The 18,791-nt window shown below is 52.8% G+C and overlaps 1 protein-coding gene across 13 annotated transcripts in view; it reads right to left on the reverse strand.

Annotated features, from left to right (window-relative positions):
* The window catches only part of CARD14 (caspase recruitment domain family member 14), a 29,235-nt gene that overhangs the window by 453 nt on the left and 9,991 nt on the right, over window positions 1-18,791 (reverse strand). For 10 of the 13 annotated variants that reach the window (XM_061144598.1, XM_061144594.1, XM_061144593.1 and 7 more), the window contains 17 exons: window positions 17,702-18,027; window positions 15,419-15,586; window positions 14,337-14,456; window positions 13,569-13,694; window positions 12,942-13,097; window positions 11,841-11,948; window positions 10,799-10,941; window positions 10,618-10,712; window positions 8,961-9,021; window positions 8,603-8,795; window positions 6,920-7,046; window positions 6,510-6,747; window positions 5,412-5,475; window positions 4,578-4,692; window positions 3,361-3,534; window positions 1,265-1,386; window positions 444-559 (listed from right to left, as the gene is read on the reverse strand). In XM_061144598.1, coding sequence (XP_061000581.1) covers window positions 444-559; window positions 1,265-1,386; window positions 3,361-3,534; window positions 4,578-4,692; window positions 5,412-5,475; window positions 6,510-6,747; window positions 6,920-7,046; window positions 8,603-8,795; window positions 8,961-9,021; window positions 10,618-10,712; window positions 10,799-10,941; window positions 11,841-11,948; window positions 12,942-13,097; window positions 13,569-13,694; window positions 14,337-14,456; window positions 15,419-15,586; window positions 17,702-18,027 — 2,452 coding nt within the window. The remainder of the gene's footprint in view (window positions 1-443; window positions 560-1,264; window positions 1,387-3,360; window positions 3,535-4,577; window positions 4,693-5,411; window positions 5,476-6,509; window positions 6,748-6,919; window positions 7,047-8,602; window positions 8,796-8,960; window positions 9,022-10,617; window positions 10,713-10,798; window positions 10,942-11,840; window positions 11,949-12,941; window positions 13,098-13,568; window positions 13,695-14,336; window positions 14,457-15,418; window positions 15,587-17,701; window positions 18,028-18,791) is intronic. The other 3 variants (XM_061144603.1, XM_061144602.1, XM_061144601.1) reach the window with 3 other exon arrangements.

The following is an 18,791-nucleotide window of genomic DNA, read 5'->3' on the forward strand; positions in this document are numbered from 1 at the left end:
ATGCCTCATGAAGAAAATACAACTGGGGCCCTAGATGATGTTGCACTAACCGAAGGTGGTCTAGTTTACAACTTCAGTTCTGAAAGTACAAAGGGAGCAGCAGGACGTCTGGGTTTGTCCCAGTTATGAACCAAGGAGTGTTTTTCAGTCTCTGTCCTCACCTGACATTGTTGGACTGTTAACTGTACCCCAGGAAACATGTGGCCTTGGCCAACGTATGGTTCTAGGGTCTCACCTTACTGTCCTCTGGGTTGCTCCTGGGGGCTGGCTGCAGGACCTTTGTCCTGGATATTGTGGGGGAACTGCCCTGTGACACTCAGGGGCTGGCACAGGGTGAGATCCTGGAATCCCCGACACAGGCTCCAGATATGTTCACCATGGGCCTCACGGGGAGTTCCAGTGCCCGTTCAGACACCACCACCAGCCCCCAGGGGTTCACCTACTTGAATTTCTTTGCCATCTTCTCATTGACGGAGACATGGATAATGATGGGGAAGATCTCCATCCTGTGCAGGACACAGACACTGTCCAGTTGGATGTCCAGGAGGGCGTGGGTGTTCTGCGGGGAGTGGGGAGAGAAGTGAGCCTCAGCCTCAGAGGACATGAGGGGAGCCCACACTCAGGGAAGACATGGAGAGAAGGGTGTGGGTAGGACTGAAGTTTGCAAAGGAGATGGGGGAAAGAATATGGGAATGCCCCTTTGTATATGAGCATGCTTGCTGTACAGTTTTAAAAGTTTCTATCCATTTGACTTTTTTTTTTTTTTCCATTTGACTTTTTACCTCTGATCTAGAAATCAGGCCACTGGGATTGAGGGAGGCTTTGTGTGGAGCTCAAACCCTAGGAGGCGGTGGCTCCATCAGCCTCTTTGGAGGTTAGAAGGAGACGGGGCCATTGTGCCTCTGGTTCACAGCTGTTCCTAACTGCTTTGTATCAACAGAAAATTTTATCATTCTCAGTGAGCTTTTCATATATTTGTCTAAGCCTTAAAACATGGAGTATTATCTCCATTTTATTCATTCGCTTAACAAATGTTTATTAAACATCTGTGTCGAGGAAACAGGTTCGGGGAAGTTAAGTCTTGATCAAGGTCACGTGGACCCCACATGGCAGAAACGGTTTGATCTTTCTGTGATGGAGCCAGAGATGAGCTAGGCACCAATCCCGGGTGCTCCAGGGGGCCCTGGAGGTTGGCCCTTCCTGCCTTCTCCCCCCGCCCTCCTCTGGAGATGGAGTTCCTCCCAGCCCCCACCCCACCCCTTACCTTTCCCATGAGGGACTCGACTGCTCTGCGGGTGACACAGTAGAGGCCACCGGATGCCTCTCTCTCCTGGATGATGTCCCCTCTCTGGCTGGAGGTGTCATACTCTTCCTGGCTCAAGTACTCTGAAGGTGACAGTTGATGGGGATGTCACACACCCAGCTGCTCCCTCAAGAACCCGTGCTGAACACCCCCCACCCCCGCAGACCCCTGTGAGCTCTAGGGTTTCCTAGCTCTTGCTAGGGTTTCCTCTTTATAAACCTGACCCTGCTCTCTCTGCTTGGAGGAGCCTGTGCCCTGCACATTCACCCTGAACTCAGACACAGTGGGTGTCCAGTCAATGCCAGGATGTGGGTGGATGGATGGAAGGTTGGGTGGAAGGAAGGATGGAGGGAAAGAAGGAAGGATGGACAGATGTAGATAAACCCCTTTACCATCGCTTCCCAAGCCCCAAACTTACATATGCAACTTCTTACACCCAGAAATCCCTTCAAGCCCTTAAATCAGTCATTCTCAACCAGGGGCAATTTCTCCCCCAAGGGACACTTGGCAATGTCTGGAGACATTTCTGACTGTCACAGCTTTGGGGGCGGGGCTCTGCTCCTGGCATCGAGTGGGTTGAGGCCCGGGTATGTTACCCATCTGCGATGTACAGGACAGCCCACAACAGAGAAGGACCCCGAATGTCATGCCCAGGCTGAGAACTCCTGCCCTGTATAAACATGTTAGAACACACCCCTACTTTTCCCTTCTTCCTGAATAGTACCCACTCTCCCAAGTGAGAACCGCATGTGTCATCCTGCTAGCTTCCACCCTCCGGAGCACCACCAGACCCTGCAGACAGCTCTTGGAACTACCCTCTCTTCCCTGCTGTGGCTTTGCTTTCCCTCTGGCCCTGAGGGTTCCAGTGGTCTTTAGCTTCTCCAGTCTGTCTTCTACTCTGCTTTCAAAACAGGCATTCAAAGATCAGGCCTGATCCCATCCCTTAGCCTGCAGCACTTCCAGGCACCCACTGCCTCCTCCCCGTCCTACCTCAGTACTTGGCACATTCTGCTTCTCAGCCTGGACTGCCTTGTTCTGCTCACAAACTCCTGCCTGTCATCCCCACCCTCACTCCTACCCCTCTCCAAAGAATTCCCCTCTGGGCCACTTGAGCTTAGACAAGTCAGCCTGCCACGTGTTTAGGTGTCTGTCTCCAGAGGCACAGACTAGACACCCGGGGCCTGTAACCCTCTGCACAGAGCCTGGCACACAGTAGGTGCTCACTGCAGGAACTGCGTGGACCACACTTGCTCCCCTCTGTCCCCTCTGTGAACTCCAGGAGAGAAGGACAGGGCCCTGTTCACCCTCATGTTGTAGCCTGACTCTCCGGGGCAGTCACCAACCAGGAATGGTGGATGGAGGAAAGTGCCAAGGAGCCAACACCTACCCTCCAGCCAGCTGAGCCACCTCTCCTGCAGAGCAGGGCCACGGGGACCCAGGATTCCCACTGGCCAGTTCATCTCCATGGCTCTACATTGAGTGGCTTTGGGCAGGTGGATGGAGCCCTTTGGTTGTATGACCCCATGGAGTACAAACCAAGCTGCCAGCAGGACTGCGCTTTGCCCCACCCCTCTCGCATCCCAAATCCATGTTCATCTGAAACCTCAGATTTTCACCTTATTTGGAAATAAGATCTTTATAGATGCTGTTAGTTAAGAGGAGGTTGTACTGGAGTAGGGTGGTCTGAAATCCAATGACTGGCTCCTCGTAAGAAAGTAATGTGAAGGCAGAGGGACACACAGATGAGGAGGCAGAGATCGGAGTGTTATAGTCACAAGCCACCATCAGCCACCAGAGCAGGGAGAGGCAGGAAGGATGCCCCCCACCGCAGCCTTTGGAGAAAGGGCAGGCTGTGGAGACAACTTCAGACTTCCAGCCTTCAGAACACTAAGAGAATGTATCTCTGCTGTTTTAAGCCCCCTGGTTTGTGGTCCTTTGTTTAGGCAGCTCCAGGACCACTCTTCTGTCATCCACCCACTTGAAAGCAGATACAGCGTTCTGCCAAGGCCTCGCCCCGCCACCTGACAGTTAGGTGGGACTCCCAGGTGAGAGCGTACCTGCTGGGCATTTCTTAAACCCTTGGAAGAGGCACAGCTTCTCAATCAGGATCTTCCCGACCACCCTGGGCACGAAGAGCACGGGCCGGGGCCGGCTGGGCCTGTGGGGGTGCACCAGGGTGTAGGGCACCAGGGTGAAGCAGCTCTCGGTCCAAAAGCACACAGTGGAGGGGTCTGTGGGAGGAAGGGGCCGTGAGTGGGCCGGGCGCCGGGCTGCAGCAGCCCCCGCCCCCAGGACGGCCTGTCTGTTTTGCTCGCTGCTGCAGCCTGGCCCCTGCAGTAACACGGGCACACTGGGCTCCTGCATGACGCACCACGGCCTCCACACCTGTCCTGGCTGGTCTCTTTGTACTTGCTGATTAGGTGTCCTGCTTCTCTAGGATCACCTTTATAGACTGCAGCTTAAACTCTTTTCCCCGTTTGGTTCACAGGGAAGATAGAAAACCTGAGTTTATCCTCCCAAACAGTCTGGAAGCTCCCAGTGTCTTCTTCCTTAGCCTCATCCTCAGGGACACATGATCCCAGTCCTTCCCTCCCTCCCTGATCCCTGATCTCCTCTCCTGGTCATTTCGGTAATATTAGATGCGGGTTGGGTTGGGAGGATCCCCTGGAAGAGGGCATGGCAACCCACTCCAGTTTTCCTTGCCTGGAGAATCCCATGGACAGAGGAGCCTGGGGGCCATAGAGTCGCAAAGAGTCAGACACGACTGAAGTGACTAAGGACACAGGCACTCAAAGCACTTTTCAAGAAGAAAATAAACTCAGAACAATTTACCTTTCTCTAAATTAACTTCTGCTTATCTCGTCACAGTTTTACCTGCACAGGGATCTGTGCTGTGCTGTCCTCTGTCACAGCCACTGCCCCCCACCCCAGCCACTATATTCCCTGGGGCTTTTAAAAACGGCAGCCGTCTGAGGGCCCATTGGTTTGTGGAGTGCTGGGCATTTGGAGAGTGTTTAGACTTTACTATTTAGAAGGACTGCTGTTCAGATGACTGTACCAGTGGTTTCGGACCATCTCATTGGGGTAGATTACAGAAGTAGGAGCATCAGTTAAAGGTCACTAAGGGTGTATACCAACTGTTTTCCAGAAGGGCACATAGACATCAATTATGATTCTTAAAACAGATTCTGGCCTAGATGAATGGTGTTATCCTGACCAAGCTGCCCAACCACTGCGGCCCCTGAAGACCCTCCACCAGCCCCACCTGCCTCACCTTCTACCCGGCTCGGGTCCGACTGGCTTCCTTCAAAGCTTGACCACAGAGGGCTGGCCTTGGTTCTGTCCATACTGACAATGCGGACCAACTTCTGGGCTCCCCCAGAAGGCTGCTGGATGAGGTAGAAGGAACGTCATACAGTACTGGGGGCCTGCCTCCGCCAAATCCAGGGTGATCTCTGGCCCCAGGCTGTGCCCACTGAACAGTCAGGAGGCCCAGGCCCCATGACAGGGGATGGGAGATGAGGGGTGGCCAAAGAAGGTCCTCAGGCTTAGCCCTCCTTAGGGAGGGCAGGGAGTGGGAGGCAGGAAGGAAGAGTAGGGCCCTCCCAGCCTAGCCCTGCCACAATCCCGGGGGCTGCCCAAGTGCCTTGCTCAGGGGCAGCTGAGTGTTCTATGTCGGGGCAACTTAATGGTGCCCAGCCTCAGTGGAGAATAAGAATGGGGTGCCCATGGAGGGCAAATGGGGTAACCTGGAAGTAAGAGGCAGGGAGCATACATGATATATCTGCACACAATAGATCTTGCAGGCTAGGCAGTACGCAGACCCAAGTGAAGGTTTGGATGGTGCAGTAAGAGACATACCAAGTCACCCCACCTCAGGTCAGCAGCCTACTCTCTCCACATGGGACCCTCAGTCAGTGCCCACAGTTTTCCAGTCCACCCCAGGTAGGGCTATGATTTTGGGGGTGGAAGGAGGGGTTGACTGGGCCCCTCCCTCAGGATGATGTGAGTTGGGAGAGAAGAAGGCCAGCGGGGGGAGAGGCAGAGCCCACCTGAGTGGGACCCCATGTCTAGGACCTGGACTGACCGGGTGAGCGCCCCACCTCACCTTGCGGGTCATGGTGCTCTGATGAGCCATGTCCTGGAGGAGGGCGATGAGCAGCTGCTGAGCCCTGTGAGGGGGAGAACGACCCCAGCCCAGCTGCAGGGAGGGCTGGACGGGAGAGGTGGGCCCCTGCACAGTGCTCTGGGACACCCCCCTGCCCCCACCACGGTCCTTCACCCCAGCAGCCCTGTAGTCCCCTGGGGTTCTTAAACACCTGCAGAGCCCCAGCCCACCCCTGGAGATGCTAACTGAATTGTTCTGAGGGAGGGTCCAGGCAACACAGTCTGAGCGGGGTGGAGGCCACCACTCCAGGACCTCACTAGTCCCAGTGTGGCCTGAGGATTTCAGCCTGGCATCACCCAGAGAGGGCCTGGAAATGCAGGGTCTCAGGCCTCTCCCTGCATCTGCTGAGTCTGATCTTCACGTGGCAGAATTTGCAGTGAGGCTTGAGATCAGCCGGACGAGACACCCTGCTTATGGTTGACCTATTATAGAACGTGATTCTGAGCAGGGGTACTGTTGCTCACCCCAGGGAGGGTGACTGACTGTCCCAGTTGGCCCGGGACTGAGGGGGTTCCCCAGGACATGGGGCTTTCCGACAGTCCTGGACACACCTGCATGATGGGTCACCTTCCCCCAGGGGACACTGGCAATGTCTGGAAAGATTTTAGGTTGTCACCACTGGCAGGGGGCCAGGGGCACTACTTGCATCCAGTGTGTGGAGGCTGAGATGCTGGTCAGCATTCCAAAGTGCCCAGGACGGCCCCCAGTGACAAACGATGAGCCAACCCCAAACGTCCACCGTGCTGAGGATGAGAAACTGGTCCCACATACCCTAGAATGCTCTAGGACTCAGGTCCATCCCTTTTCACAAAGGAAGCCCATCTAAGCAGTGAACCTGGTGGGTCGCACATTGGAGATTCCACTTCTTGGAGGTGCCCCACCTCATATCCCTGGGCAGTGAAGGGAGCCTCGGGAAGGCTGTTTCTCCTGGGCAGGAGGGGACCTCCTGGCTAAGCAAGACCAGGCAGTGTCCCCTCCCTCCCCCGGGCAGGTCCACGGGCTCTCTCTCGGGGGTGGGAGCCCAGGACGACTGCTCACCGTGTGTAGTTGGGGATGGTGCCATGCTCCGTGCCCTTGGTGCTGTAGGGGCCAACGCGGTGGGCGTGCCAGCAGCTGCTGCCCTGGAACAGGGTGTCTGTGACGTGCAGGATGTCGTTGCAGCGCACCTGAAGCTCTCCCTCCGCCCGCCCCTCCAGGGCCAGATTGACCCGGATGTAGAAGGAGTCTCCTGACGTGGCCACTTTGGCCTCCAGGTCCTGGACCAGCTTCTTATAACCTGATCAAAGAGGACATGGGGACAGGTAAGCCCAGAGCCGTGATGCCCTGTGAGGATGGTTCTGCTTTGGGGGCCACTGTGGACTTGGGGCACAGCCTGGCTCTGCAGTGGGCTAGGAGTGTTGGCGTCGGTGGCCTCTCGGGGAGGGTGGAGTGGATAGGGGAGTGTGTACCCTCCATGTTGACCTTCACTGACAGACAGCAGAAGCCATTCACCCTCCGGAGAAGTCCGATGGCCCGCTCCAGGGTCATGCCCTCCAGGACAGCCTTGGACGAGGGCTCGGTTGCCTCGTAATCCACCTGATGGAAGATCATGAGGGTTACTTCTGTTGACCAGGCTTTTGCAGCTGCGGTCTGAGTGCAGGCATGTGCCCTGCAGGAGACTCACTGCTTCCCAGACACCCATCCGCCCCCATCAGAGCCCTGTGTCAGGACACCCTGATGCAGGGTCTCCAAGCTAAACACATTCCCACCCCGGATCAGGTACTTAGATTGCCACTGGGTGCCAAGTTTCCGGTCTCCAACATGCTCCATTCTAGAGCATTCTGGAACAGAGTCCTCAGCTTGGGACTATTGATGTTTGGGGCCGTCCTGGGCCCTGCAGGATGTTTTGCACCTTCTCTGACCTCCACCCACCAGATGCCAGGGCACCCCTCATGTCACCCCTTCCCCAGCTGTGAAATCCACAGGGCTCTTATCCACTCATTTGTTCCCGGTGTTGTTTTGGTTTAGGAGAATAGACATGTTTATAATGAGAAAAACAGAGATATTTTCAATGCTGTTAGAATGGAACTGGCCCCATTCAAGTATTAGGACTGTCTCATAAAGGGGATCTGTTGCTTTAACCACAATGTGAGCTGACAATTGCAAATCTCACCAGGACTGTCAGAAGTGTGACGAAGGGCTTTTGTGTTGGGTGGGCTGATGCTTACGTCAGGAGCTCTGTGTGTGATCATTCGAGACAGAGGAGAACTCAGCTCAGCCCATGGACAGTGGGGAGAAGCCGTGGGGTCCATGGAATCCTGATTGAGGGTGCAGCCCCTCCCTCCCCTTCTCAGCCCTACATCCCCCCTACACCCCCCTGCCCTGGGAGGAACTGGTGATGCCTGTTTTTCAAATTTCTTGCTAATCTTAAAAGGCCTGATGCTTAATAATTCTGCTTTTGTTGTTGCTGCTGTTCAGTTGCCAAGTCGTGTCTGACTCTTTGTTACCCTATGGACTACAGCACGCTGGGCTTTGGTATCCCTTACCGTCTCCCGGAGTTTGCCCAAGTTCATGTCCATTGAATCAGTGATGCTTTTAGGTAACATCAAAGTGACCTCCCTGTCCATGTGTTCACTTAATAATAATTAGGTTGTACATTTTTGTTTTCTGCAGTTTAATGGATATTTTATAGTAAAAAAATTTTTTTAATGTCCCCAAGGGTTAAAATGGTGAATTTTATTATGTATACTTTAATACATACACATGAAGTATCAGTAAGATTATTACAATTAAAAAAAAAAAAGCCCACATCAGAATCTTATGTAATCTCTATCAGAAGATTCTAGGGCCAAGATTGCTTCATCCCCAAAGCCCGCTCAGCTGGTGCATAGTCCAGCCTTCAACAGTTTGTAGGTCACCCTCGAGTTCAAGGATGTCAGGGTGGAGAAGGGCGCAGGGTTTTGATGAGAGTCACCAGGACTCTCTAATCATTGTGTTACTCTGTTTTATGTCAGCCCAAGAAAAGAGTATGGACCAATCCAATAATCCATTTTTGTCAAGTTGAATCCATGGCTGCCTGGGTTACCTGCCCCTCACGCTGACCCCACTCTCAAGAGGATGCTGGGGGCTTGAGGGGCTGGTGCCACACTCACCATGACAATCTGGGTGCCGGGGCGCAAAGCCATCTCATCTGCCACAGAGCCCGGGGTGACCCGATGAATGAAGATGCCCGTGAGGTTCCCGCCAATAACGCTTATCTGCTCCAGCAGCGCACCCCCCTGGAAGGCCAGCGCCGTGACCTGGCTCAGGATCTTGCGGGCCGGCCTCCGCCTCACTGGGAAGCAGCTGCAGGAAGGGAGGGGCCGGAGCTCAGGCGTCCTAGAGCAGGAGCTTGGGTCTCCCCTTGGGTCCCCTCTAGTCCCAGCATTCTAGAATTCTTCCCAGGCCTCAAACAGGCTGACAGTGAGGACACACTGCTCTGCCACCTGCTGGCCCCAGCCCTCTGCTCACCTGGTGGAGAGATAGAGGTCCCCAGAAGATGGCAGCAGGCTGTTCTCAGATTCAGGGAGGTCTAGAAGGAAGCCAGTGGCTCAGGTATGGAGCTGGGCCAGCCCTCAAGGTCACCCCACTTCTGAAGGAGTTTTGGCTCACCCGCGCAACCTCAGTGTCACCCTTGCCCCTGCCGCAGGCACCCCCCTGTTTGTTGTGTGTTTTGCTGAAGCTGAACCTTCTCTTGCCCCTCCCTTCCTTGATGCCCAGAACCTTGATTCACCTCCGCTAAAATAGCAGAGGCTGGTGGGGAGCTGCATTTGTCAGGGTTTAATCTACATTGTGTCCTTTTGCAGTGTTTGAGTTGCTAGCATTTTACAAAATAGGGAATCTGGAATCTGGATTTCTGTCTTCACTTGAGAAATCAAATCTAGCATAACTCTGGGCCTGTATTTCTGTGCGGCAGCCACCACTGGCACTGTTCATCGGCTGCCTCCTGTCTCCCGGGTCACCCTGCTGCCCAGCTGGCCACAGCAGGACTCTGAGTTGGCAATCTGCAGGGCTAGATGTCCTCAGAGTCTCCCCAAGGCCTATATTTTAGTAGCCTGTGAGGCAGATGGGCTGCCCCCAGCCCAGGTGTCAGCCTCCCTGCAGGTAAGGTTGCCCTTCTCGCCTCCTGAGCTACTCAGAGAACCAGAGGGCTCTCAGACAGCTAGTGGTCGCCAGTTGCAGACAACCTGTGCCCAGCTCACAGATAAACATACATTCATGCTCACATTCAAAGCCAAGTGAAATTATACACTCTCAATGTATTTGAGGTCAAAAGTAAATAAACCAGGACTTGATGCACAATCATGACAGAAGGGAAAAAAAGAGCATTGACTCATCCTGTTTGTGATCTCACATCCAGGTTGGTTATATCTGGGGTGGAGCCTCCGTTATAAATAAAAATGGCAATGAATTTGTAAGAGGCAAGGTTTCTGGTCACAGAAAGCCCGAGGCCATCAGTCCTAAAGGGGCTGCCAGGCGACAGCGTGGGGATACACGCACTCCCTGGTGGCCGTGAGGTGAAATTCAGACGAGATGCTAAGCTCCTGCTCTGTGCAAGGCCCAAGACCGGGTCGGGGGGCAAGGTAAGGAGGCTGTCCTTGAGGGGCCTGTGCCTTGAGAAGGAGACAGGACCAGTTAAGTGACAAATATGAGGAATAAGCCACAGGAGAAATGGGAATGTCTCAGGTGCCAGCATGCGGCAGAAATGTTCCCAGTAGGCACCTCAGCTAGGAGCAGTGAGGATGGAAGCCGGCTGCCCTCTAGTATTACTGGGAGGCCCGAGTGTCCGTGGTCAGAGCAGGGAGGGACAGAGAGAGGACGTGTGTGTCTGGAGATATCTGAACTTTATGCTGAGCTGGACGTGGAGGTGAACGCAACTCCTTTAGCCTCGAGGTGAAAACAAAAGGACACTCAGTAAATACAGCACATCTGGACACTGGTTTGAACTGCCAGGCTGTCTGGATTTTCCCAGAGGCTCAGGTCAGGGCAGCAGTCAGGTTCACTCCTCTCTGCCCCTCCCCTGGGGTGTCTCACCTGCCTCCCTGAAGATCCCCGTCTTTTCCTTCCTGTCTCTGCCAGCCCAGCCAGGGCTGGTGGGGTGGCTGCAGAGGTTTGGGGGTACACTCACCTGCCCGGTCTACAATCTCAAAATCCAAGTCTGCATTGCTCTTCTTAGCACCCAGGGAACCTCCCTGATCCACTTCCAGGATTTCTGGGCAGCTGCTACAAAGCATAAGAAGATGGAAGTCAATGTCCCAGGGAGCTAAGGGCAGTGGAGCCACCTGACCCTGTCCCCAGCCCCACTCTACCTGGAAGGCCAGGAGTCTTCCCAGAAGCCCTCTGTGGCCCGCTTGCATAGGGATTGCTGGCTGGGAGGCGCAGGGCTGCTGGAGCGGAAGCTGTCCACCAGCTCTCGGCTGGACGTGGCGCTCAGGTCAGACCAGAGCTGAGACTGGGGGAGGACACAGCAGAAGTCACCACGGGGCTCTCATGGGGATCCCTCAGGACCCTGCCCCTGCTGCCTCTACTGTGTAGAGTGTAATGATAATAAGCCACAGCCTCCCACTGACAGGGTAGAGGAGGCAAGAGGAGGGGAGAGAGGAGCAAAGAGCCAAGCCACATTAATTGAGCACCTACTATGTGTTGGGTATTCTATTAGCTACTTCTAGATTTTACGTTGCTTAGTTCTTTCTTTTTTAAGCTTTTGGCCACCCTTCCACATATGGGATCTTAGTCCCTGACTAGGGATTGAGTCCACGCCCCCCTGTAGTGGAAATGCAGAATCTTAACCACTGGACCACCAAGGAAGTCACCTGTATCCTTTAGTTCTTAATGATAAATCTATCTGGTGGGTAGCATTGTCCCACTTTGGGGTGTCCCAGGTGGTGCTAGTGGTAAGTAATTTGCCTGCCAATGCAGACCCAGGTTTGATCCCTGGGTCGGGAAGATCCCCTGGAGAAGGAAATGGCAACCCATTCCAGTATTCTTGCCTGGAGAATCCCATAGACAGAGGAGTCTGGTGGGCTACAGTCCATGGCGGTCACAAAGAGTCAGATGTGACTGAGCATCTGAGCACACATACTGCCCCACTTTACATATAAAGCAACTGAGGCCAGAGAGGCTAAGTTACTGGCTAGGGAGGGTCATGTGCTGACGGGGTGGAAACATGCAAGATGCAGAGCGTGGAACTGGGGGATGCAGGTGAAATGTGTAGATCCAGGTGTAGCTCCCCTGTTCACTTGGTAAGCATTTCTTTAGCATCTTTAAGCATCTCCTACATGCCAGACCCTCGTCTGTCCCGATAGACGAGGTCTGGTCTGGCCCCAGCAGTGGTGGAGGCACTGGCCGTACCTCAGAGGAGCTGCCGTCACTGTCGTCCCGCGGGCAGAGGGCAAACATGCGCACCAGCCGCTGCTTCCCCTTCAGACAGGGCTCCCTGACCCCCGCCTCCTGCTTGGGCTGCCAAAGACCCAGACAGGCTGGTTAATTTAGGGAATATCCTAGGTTGCTCTTGGAGTTTCTACCAAGTCACAACCCCTGTATCTCCAGTTTCCTGAGTGGTTTCCTTTCCTGGGCTTCAAGGCAAAACATTTATGTCCCCTTCTCCCAACCTGGGACACCTGGCACTGTGGGAGCTGGCCACCAATGGGACATGCAGCAACCAACTTGGTGACTGCATTTTATCCCCTTTGGATAATACATGTTATTCTCTCCTGGTTATACAAATAATAGATACTATATGTATATATTGGTGGGGAGGAATAGTCCAGTTAGAGATGAAAGTAAAATTGACCCATCCTCCCACACTCAGAAATAGAGCAGCAAGCATTTGCTGTCTGTCTGTCAGTCTCTTTTCCATGCATACATATATTTTTTAAAACATATTTGATGTGGCGCTGAGTAGGGGAGGGAAGAAGGGCTGGGACCCCTGCTTAGGGAGGTGAGGGTCTGGCTGTGCCTCCCAGGTGTCCCTGGGCACCTCTGAAGAGGTGAAGAGACACCAGGGTGTCTGGAGCTGGAACTGCTGGCGAGACCATAATTAGAGGTTTTACAGTAATTTTAGTTCTTTAAGAATGCAGCTTCCTTGGTTTCTATCACTCAGCTCTCAGGTAGTTTACTTGCAAGCTTCCCAGGAAGACGTCACCCACTAGACCAAGTGACTACCTGCACAGCTTCGTATGCTTGCTTTCTTCATTGAGCGCCACACAGTCCAGGTTCCAGAACCTTCCACCAAGCTAACCCTTCTATAACTTGCATAGTATTAGCATAAAAAGGGATGCAGAAACAGACTCAGCCTGCCCAACTGGGCACCGTCAACCTTTGATCACATGACACAGTCTGCTCACAGGAGCCAGCGTCGTGGACAGAGCTGAATCCGATGGTGCCAGTGGGCCTGCGTGGCTGGCTCAGGTCTGCCCCGACACCCTGCATATTCCCCCCAGCAGCGCTCACCCCTGGTGATGACTCGGCCTGCGCCTGCAGCCGCTGCACCTGCTGGCGCAGCTCGCAAACCTGGTCCGTCAGCTCAAACACCTTCCTGCGGAGGGCGTCCTTCTCAGTCAGGTTCTGAGAAATCTCCATCTGGGCTCCATCCCTCGCCGAGTAGGCCTGGGAGCCAAGATGGGAAACAGAAAGGATCGATGCCCAGAGGATAAAGAGGCTGTGTCGCAGGAGTCCAGCCAGAGAAAGCCCTGGACTCCCCTGGTGTGTAGCACACACAGCTCATTCTGTGGCTTACCACCATTTATGATTCATGTAAAAGTAAGCCGTTTCAATAACAGCCAAGAAAGGGGTTCACACAAACACCTCCTGCTAGAAATGAAAGGAGGGAAGATGATGTGCAGCGGGCATGGCAGCAGGTAACTGTGGCAGGGAGTTGAGAAACATCCCGGGGACCAAGGAGAGAGACCCCAAGTCTGGAACCTGCTGCCATTGAGGTCAGGTGACCTGGCTAGCCAGCAATAAGCCACACCCAGAGTGGCCTTCCCGACCCTCCTGAGACCCCTCACGGACTGCACCTTCGGTCCTCGGAGCCCCTCAGCCCGGCACCCCGGCTGGCCCCTCACTCCTCCCGGGTACCTGGTCTCGCTCCTTCTGCAGCTCGGCCACTTGGCTCTGCAGGGCGTTCATCTTCTCCTTGTAGATTTCACAGTCCACCTTGGTCTTCTGGAACTGGAGCAGGGTCTGCTCCTTCTCTTCCCAGTACTGGATGGAGGGGGACAAACATGGCCCACAGAGGTCAGTGACTCCGAGGGTAGGGCTGAGGATGGGGGTGGGGGAGCCTTGGGGTGAGGGAGGTGGTTCTCGAGAGGAAATAAGGTGAATTGACACTCATTTTTTAAGTGCTAGATTTTAGGTGCATCTAGAGTTGCTGTGTTGATTATATTTTAATGTGGTCATCAAAATATGCATGGGTCCTGCATGTCAAATTGTGTTTTGTTTATTCCATGTCCCCAAAGGCATACCTATTTTCCCTCTGCCCACCTCATTCTCTTCCACTGTCTCCTTTCTCTCATCCTCTCCTTGCCTTTTACAGCAACTAAATAAATCCCTGGCTCTCACCCTGGGGCCCCCATGCACTGGAAATTGCTCTGTGTTTTTTTTTTTTTTTTTTTTGCTCTGTGTTTTAATTGCTTGTTTGCCTGATCCATTTTCTCATCACCCCACAAAGTGGACGTGGCCTTTAGCATTGGATTCTGAGTTGGTGCCCAGTCTAGTTTGACAAAGGAATAAGTGAATAGGCCAATGCATTTCTTGGGCAAAGTTGGTTTTAAGCTCAGTATGGATTAAAGAATCTGCTTCCTCATCCAGGCAGCCCGGCCCCTAAACACGGCCCAACAGCGTCACCTGCTTTCGCTGTCTCTCAGCAGCCACTGCCCGCTCCCTCAGAGAGTGGATGCGGTCCACCAGCTCCTGCCTGCTCTCCAGGGCCTCGTCCAGATTCTGCTCCAGAATGTCCTTCTCCGCCTGGTACAAAGAGAGGTCAGCCCAGGGACCCTGACCTTCCCGAAGGCCCCGGGGAAACATCCCCATCATCTCGTCCCCAGGACAGGAGGCGGGAAGCTTGGAGTCCAGGTGTGGGGATGGATTTAGCTTTATTACTGCACATCAGGCAGGAAAAAAGGCAAGGTCAGCAATCAAAATGCGGAACATGCATTTCAGCTCCACGTGAGCGTGGCTAGGAGACAAAGTACAGGAAGCTGAAAGCCTCTGAGGGTAGTATAGCACCTCCTTCTTCTAGGCAGTTTCAGCCTGCTGCCTCAATAGATCCAATGGCAGAGGCTTCCAGGAGAGTGAATATCAAGGGGTGAGGCGTCCCCTCTTCACGCTCACTTTTATGAACAATGGCACAGTTCAGGCCGGGGGACCCACACCCTGTGAATGTCTATTGAAGGACTAGTTCAAAAAATAGATATTTATTGATCAAAAGGGACTGGAGAGGAGAGACAGATGATTTGCATAATTTCAGGGTGCTGGTGACACGAACTTCTCTGCATCCTACAGTTCCCCACTCCCCCGTGCCTGCCTGAGCGGGATGGCAGAATATTTTGCAGGCAGAAAGTTTCCCCCACTTTCACAACCTTAAAGCTAATCACATCAATTATAATCAATTTACTCCAAAACAACATAGCAGCAGCAAACAAGCTAAGACTTTTGAATACGTGTGCAATAGCTTTCAATTTTGCCAGAATATGGGGTCTGGAAAGAAGGGGAAGGAGAGACGTGAGAAGGGGTGGTGAGGATGAGTCATTAGGTTTCATCTCACCGAGACCTTAGCCACACCTCAGTGGAACCACTTGTCAGAAATCCCACAGTCTGGAAGCCACAGGCCAAGGCCAGTGACACTACCAGATGGCCACAGGGAAGGAAGCTGAGCCTTGAGGGGAGACCAGGGCAGGAAGTTGAACCTTGGGGGCATCAGGACCCACCAGGCTGAAGGTCAGGGAGCGGAGCCTCTCATTCTCCTCCTTCAGGCGGCTCAGCTCCTCGTCTCCAGGCTCCAGGTCACTGGCCATCTTCAGGGACCGCTCTCGAAATTCCCGCTCACAGGAAGAAGACATCTTCTCTCGCTGCAGCTCTTGCTTCATCAGATACAGCTGCCAGGGAGGAAATGGAGAAGGAGAAGGTCACTGCTGTTTCTCCACTAGACCAGGAGCCAGGTGTGGTCCTCAGCCTTTCTCCTTAATGATGATGCTTTTCATACTCAAAAAGGTCCCTCTCCCAAGATTTCAAAATCCATGAAAGGGTTTTACCTAACGAATAGTCCCTGTGGGATGATAAAAGCATTTTAGCTTTATCTTACTGGTGAGGTGTAGGGGTTAAATTACTGAGCTGGGGTCCCCGGGAACAGAGAAAGGAGCCCTTGCCATTGGCTCTTGGATCTGACAGCCAGTGCAGCCAGGGATGAATGGCCAGTAAGCCTCCTCCAGCATGGCCCTGCTTCTCTGGCTTTCCACATTCTGCTAAACATGTCAGATGAAGTAGGGGGCAGCAAGAAGAAACCCCGGGGGATCTACTGGAATTAGAGGTTTGGGTGTGAACTCATGATTTCTAAAACATGTGCATGTATGTGTATATGCATACTTGCATGCATATGTGCCTATGCATATTTGTAGGTGTATGTATACTTATGTATCTATGTGCATGTTTCCTAGTCCTCTCTGCTAAAATGGCTGAGGAGCAAAGATACCCCAGTAGCAATGAGCACACCTAGAGCCCAGATCTTGGTCATTAAAAGGAACTGGGGCCCCTTGAAGAAATGGTTGACTTTGGAGCTGAGGTGGGCTGGGTATGAGATGATCCTGGAATATCTTGTGATGATGCAAAGAAAGTCAGTGCTAAGAAAACTCGACCTCATGTCATGTCCCAGAACACAACATATTGAAGGGGTTCCCACTGCCAAATCTAGGACACTTTCAGCACCAAACTAAAGACAATAATATGTTACAGATTATTGGAAATAGGAATACAGGCATCTGTGCCAATAACAGATGCACAAGTGGGGAAAGGAAAGGCACCCTCTCACGGTCAGGATGCTGAGGGCCAACTGGTCACCAGGGGGAGCACTGGAGATGGGGCTTATCATTTTGCAGCCACCAGAGTAAAGATGTGCTCGGGCAAGAATCACTGGTCAGGCTAAGTCCAGGGGGAGGTGTCAACATGAAGCTGGGGTGCTTGCTGGCCTCAAAACACCTCTCCCATACCCCAGATTGCTTACCAGTTGCAGGGAGCAATAAAGAGTACTTTGGCTCTTTTGGTACAATACCTGATCCTGGACTGGAGGGAAAATACCATAAAGAATGTACTTTAGGTCAACTATAAAACTGTAACACATACAGTTATTATCTGTTATATATTATATATATATATATATATATATATATATATATATATGGATTATATCACTGTAATTTTATGAAGTTGACAACTGCACCACAATTATATAAGAGAATATCCTATTTTTAGGAAATATACATCGAAATGTTTGGGGGTAAAGGGCCATGATGTGTTCAACTCAAGTGGTTCAGGAAAAAGTGTGTGTACGTGTGGGGAGAGAAAGAGAGCACAGTGATAAAGAAAAGGTTATGTGGATGTTATTTGTATTTTTATTTGTATATTATTGGGTAAATTCAAAATTCTTTCTAAATAAAATTTAGAAAACTAAAATCAAACAATGCCATAGTTAAAAGCAAATGCCAAAATGACAAGGCATGACTATCCTCCATAAAGAACTCTTGTAGATCAATAAGAAGATACAATAATTATCCCCAACAGAAATATGAGTAAAAGACTGTTGGGATCTGAGGGGGCTTCACTAGTAACATTCCTATTCTCTCATCTGAATCCAGGACCAGCTGAGAAAGACAAAGGAGGAGCCAATAGAAGTCCACTGTCCCCCTGGTTACTGACAAGTCAGAGGGGAGCAGGGCTAGATGGGTCCACTATTCCGTCCACACCCAGAATAGCCAGACAGGCCCCCAGAGATAGGACAGGGAGGAGGGCTCCCCATGGTGGGCACTTCACAGACCAGGCGATTGCAAGGCAGGGTGGACTTGAGGCCACATAGCCTATTCAGGGGGACCCTGGTAGAGGAGAAGTTTCCTGCAGGGGTGTTGCAGGGAGTGGGAGTAGGGGTTCCAGGAGACAGGCCAGCAAGTGCAAAGGCCCAGGGTGGGGAGCAGCAGGTCAGGACGGGCGCCCCAAGCTGTTACCTCTTCCTGCAGGCCACGGCAGCGCGTGGTGGCCAGCTCCTTCTCCTGCAGTGCATTGCTGTAGTGCAGCGAGAGACTCAGCATCTCGTCCTTGAGCTTCAGCACCTCGTGGAAGTGAGCGCTGACCTCGCGTTTCATGCGGCTGTGGTCGGCCTCCAGCTGACGCAGGCCCTCAGCGCGGGCCTCGGCCTGGTCCAGGCGCTCCTGCAGCTGCTGGCACTGCCGCAGCAGCGCCTCCTTCTGCCCCTTCTCCTGGCTCAGCTCCTCCTGCAGGCTCCCGATGGCCCCGGCCAGGCACTCGGTCAGCTTGGACGTCTCCATGAGCCCTGCAGGATGGGGCAGGTAGGCCAGGGGCTCCTCATCCTGCAGGGTCTTGCTTCCTGAGCCCACACTCTCAAGCAGGGCCCCCACACTAATCTATGGGTCACCTTAAATGCTTCCAGGCTCAACAGGACTAGATATTTCGGTTAAATAAATAGCATGACAGGTGATTTTTGTCCCCATTCTTGGCTTCCCTGTAGGACCTGGCTGTTTAAACCTAACTCCCCATCCCCTGCCATCATCAGCTGAACCTTGCTCGATGTTCATTCTCATGTCATCCTAAGGAAAACATAACAAAGAACATGAATCTGTATAACAGAACCCTGAATCCCATAAATAGGGGCTGTGATGACAAATAGGCTGAGACACTTTCTAAACCACAGTTTTGAGTGATGTCGCCCTGCCCCTTCAAATACCTAAATCTCTCAACAGCTCCTCCAGAGAAGTCTAAAATGACTCAGTTAATGAACAAGACCTCATCTCCCACCTGGCTGGTATAAATCTTTACTTAACAGCTCCTCTCCTTTTTCCTGCCGTCGGCCCCTCCCAAGAGTCAGAGCTGGGCAGGACTGGGCAGGACCGAGTGGGAACCTGTTCCCTTCTGCCTCAAGCACCTCAAGGTAAAGGTTTTCTAGGAAAGGACACACTTCCTCTTTGCCTGCGCCTCTCAGATGCAGGTTCCACCCCCTGTGAGGGGTCTGCTCTTGGTGCTGGATAGTTAGGGACAAAGCTTTTCATTCATAACCCAAGGTCATGGGCTCTGCCTATC

Source organism: Dama dama, chromosome 5, assembly GCF_033118175.1.
Source record: "Dama dama isolate Ldn47 chromosome 5, ASM3311817v1, whole genome shotgun sequence".
Classification (NCBI taxonomy): domain Eukaryota; kingdom Metazoa; phylum Chordata; class Mammalia; order Artiodactyla; family Cervidae; genus Dama; species Dama dama.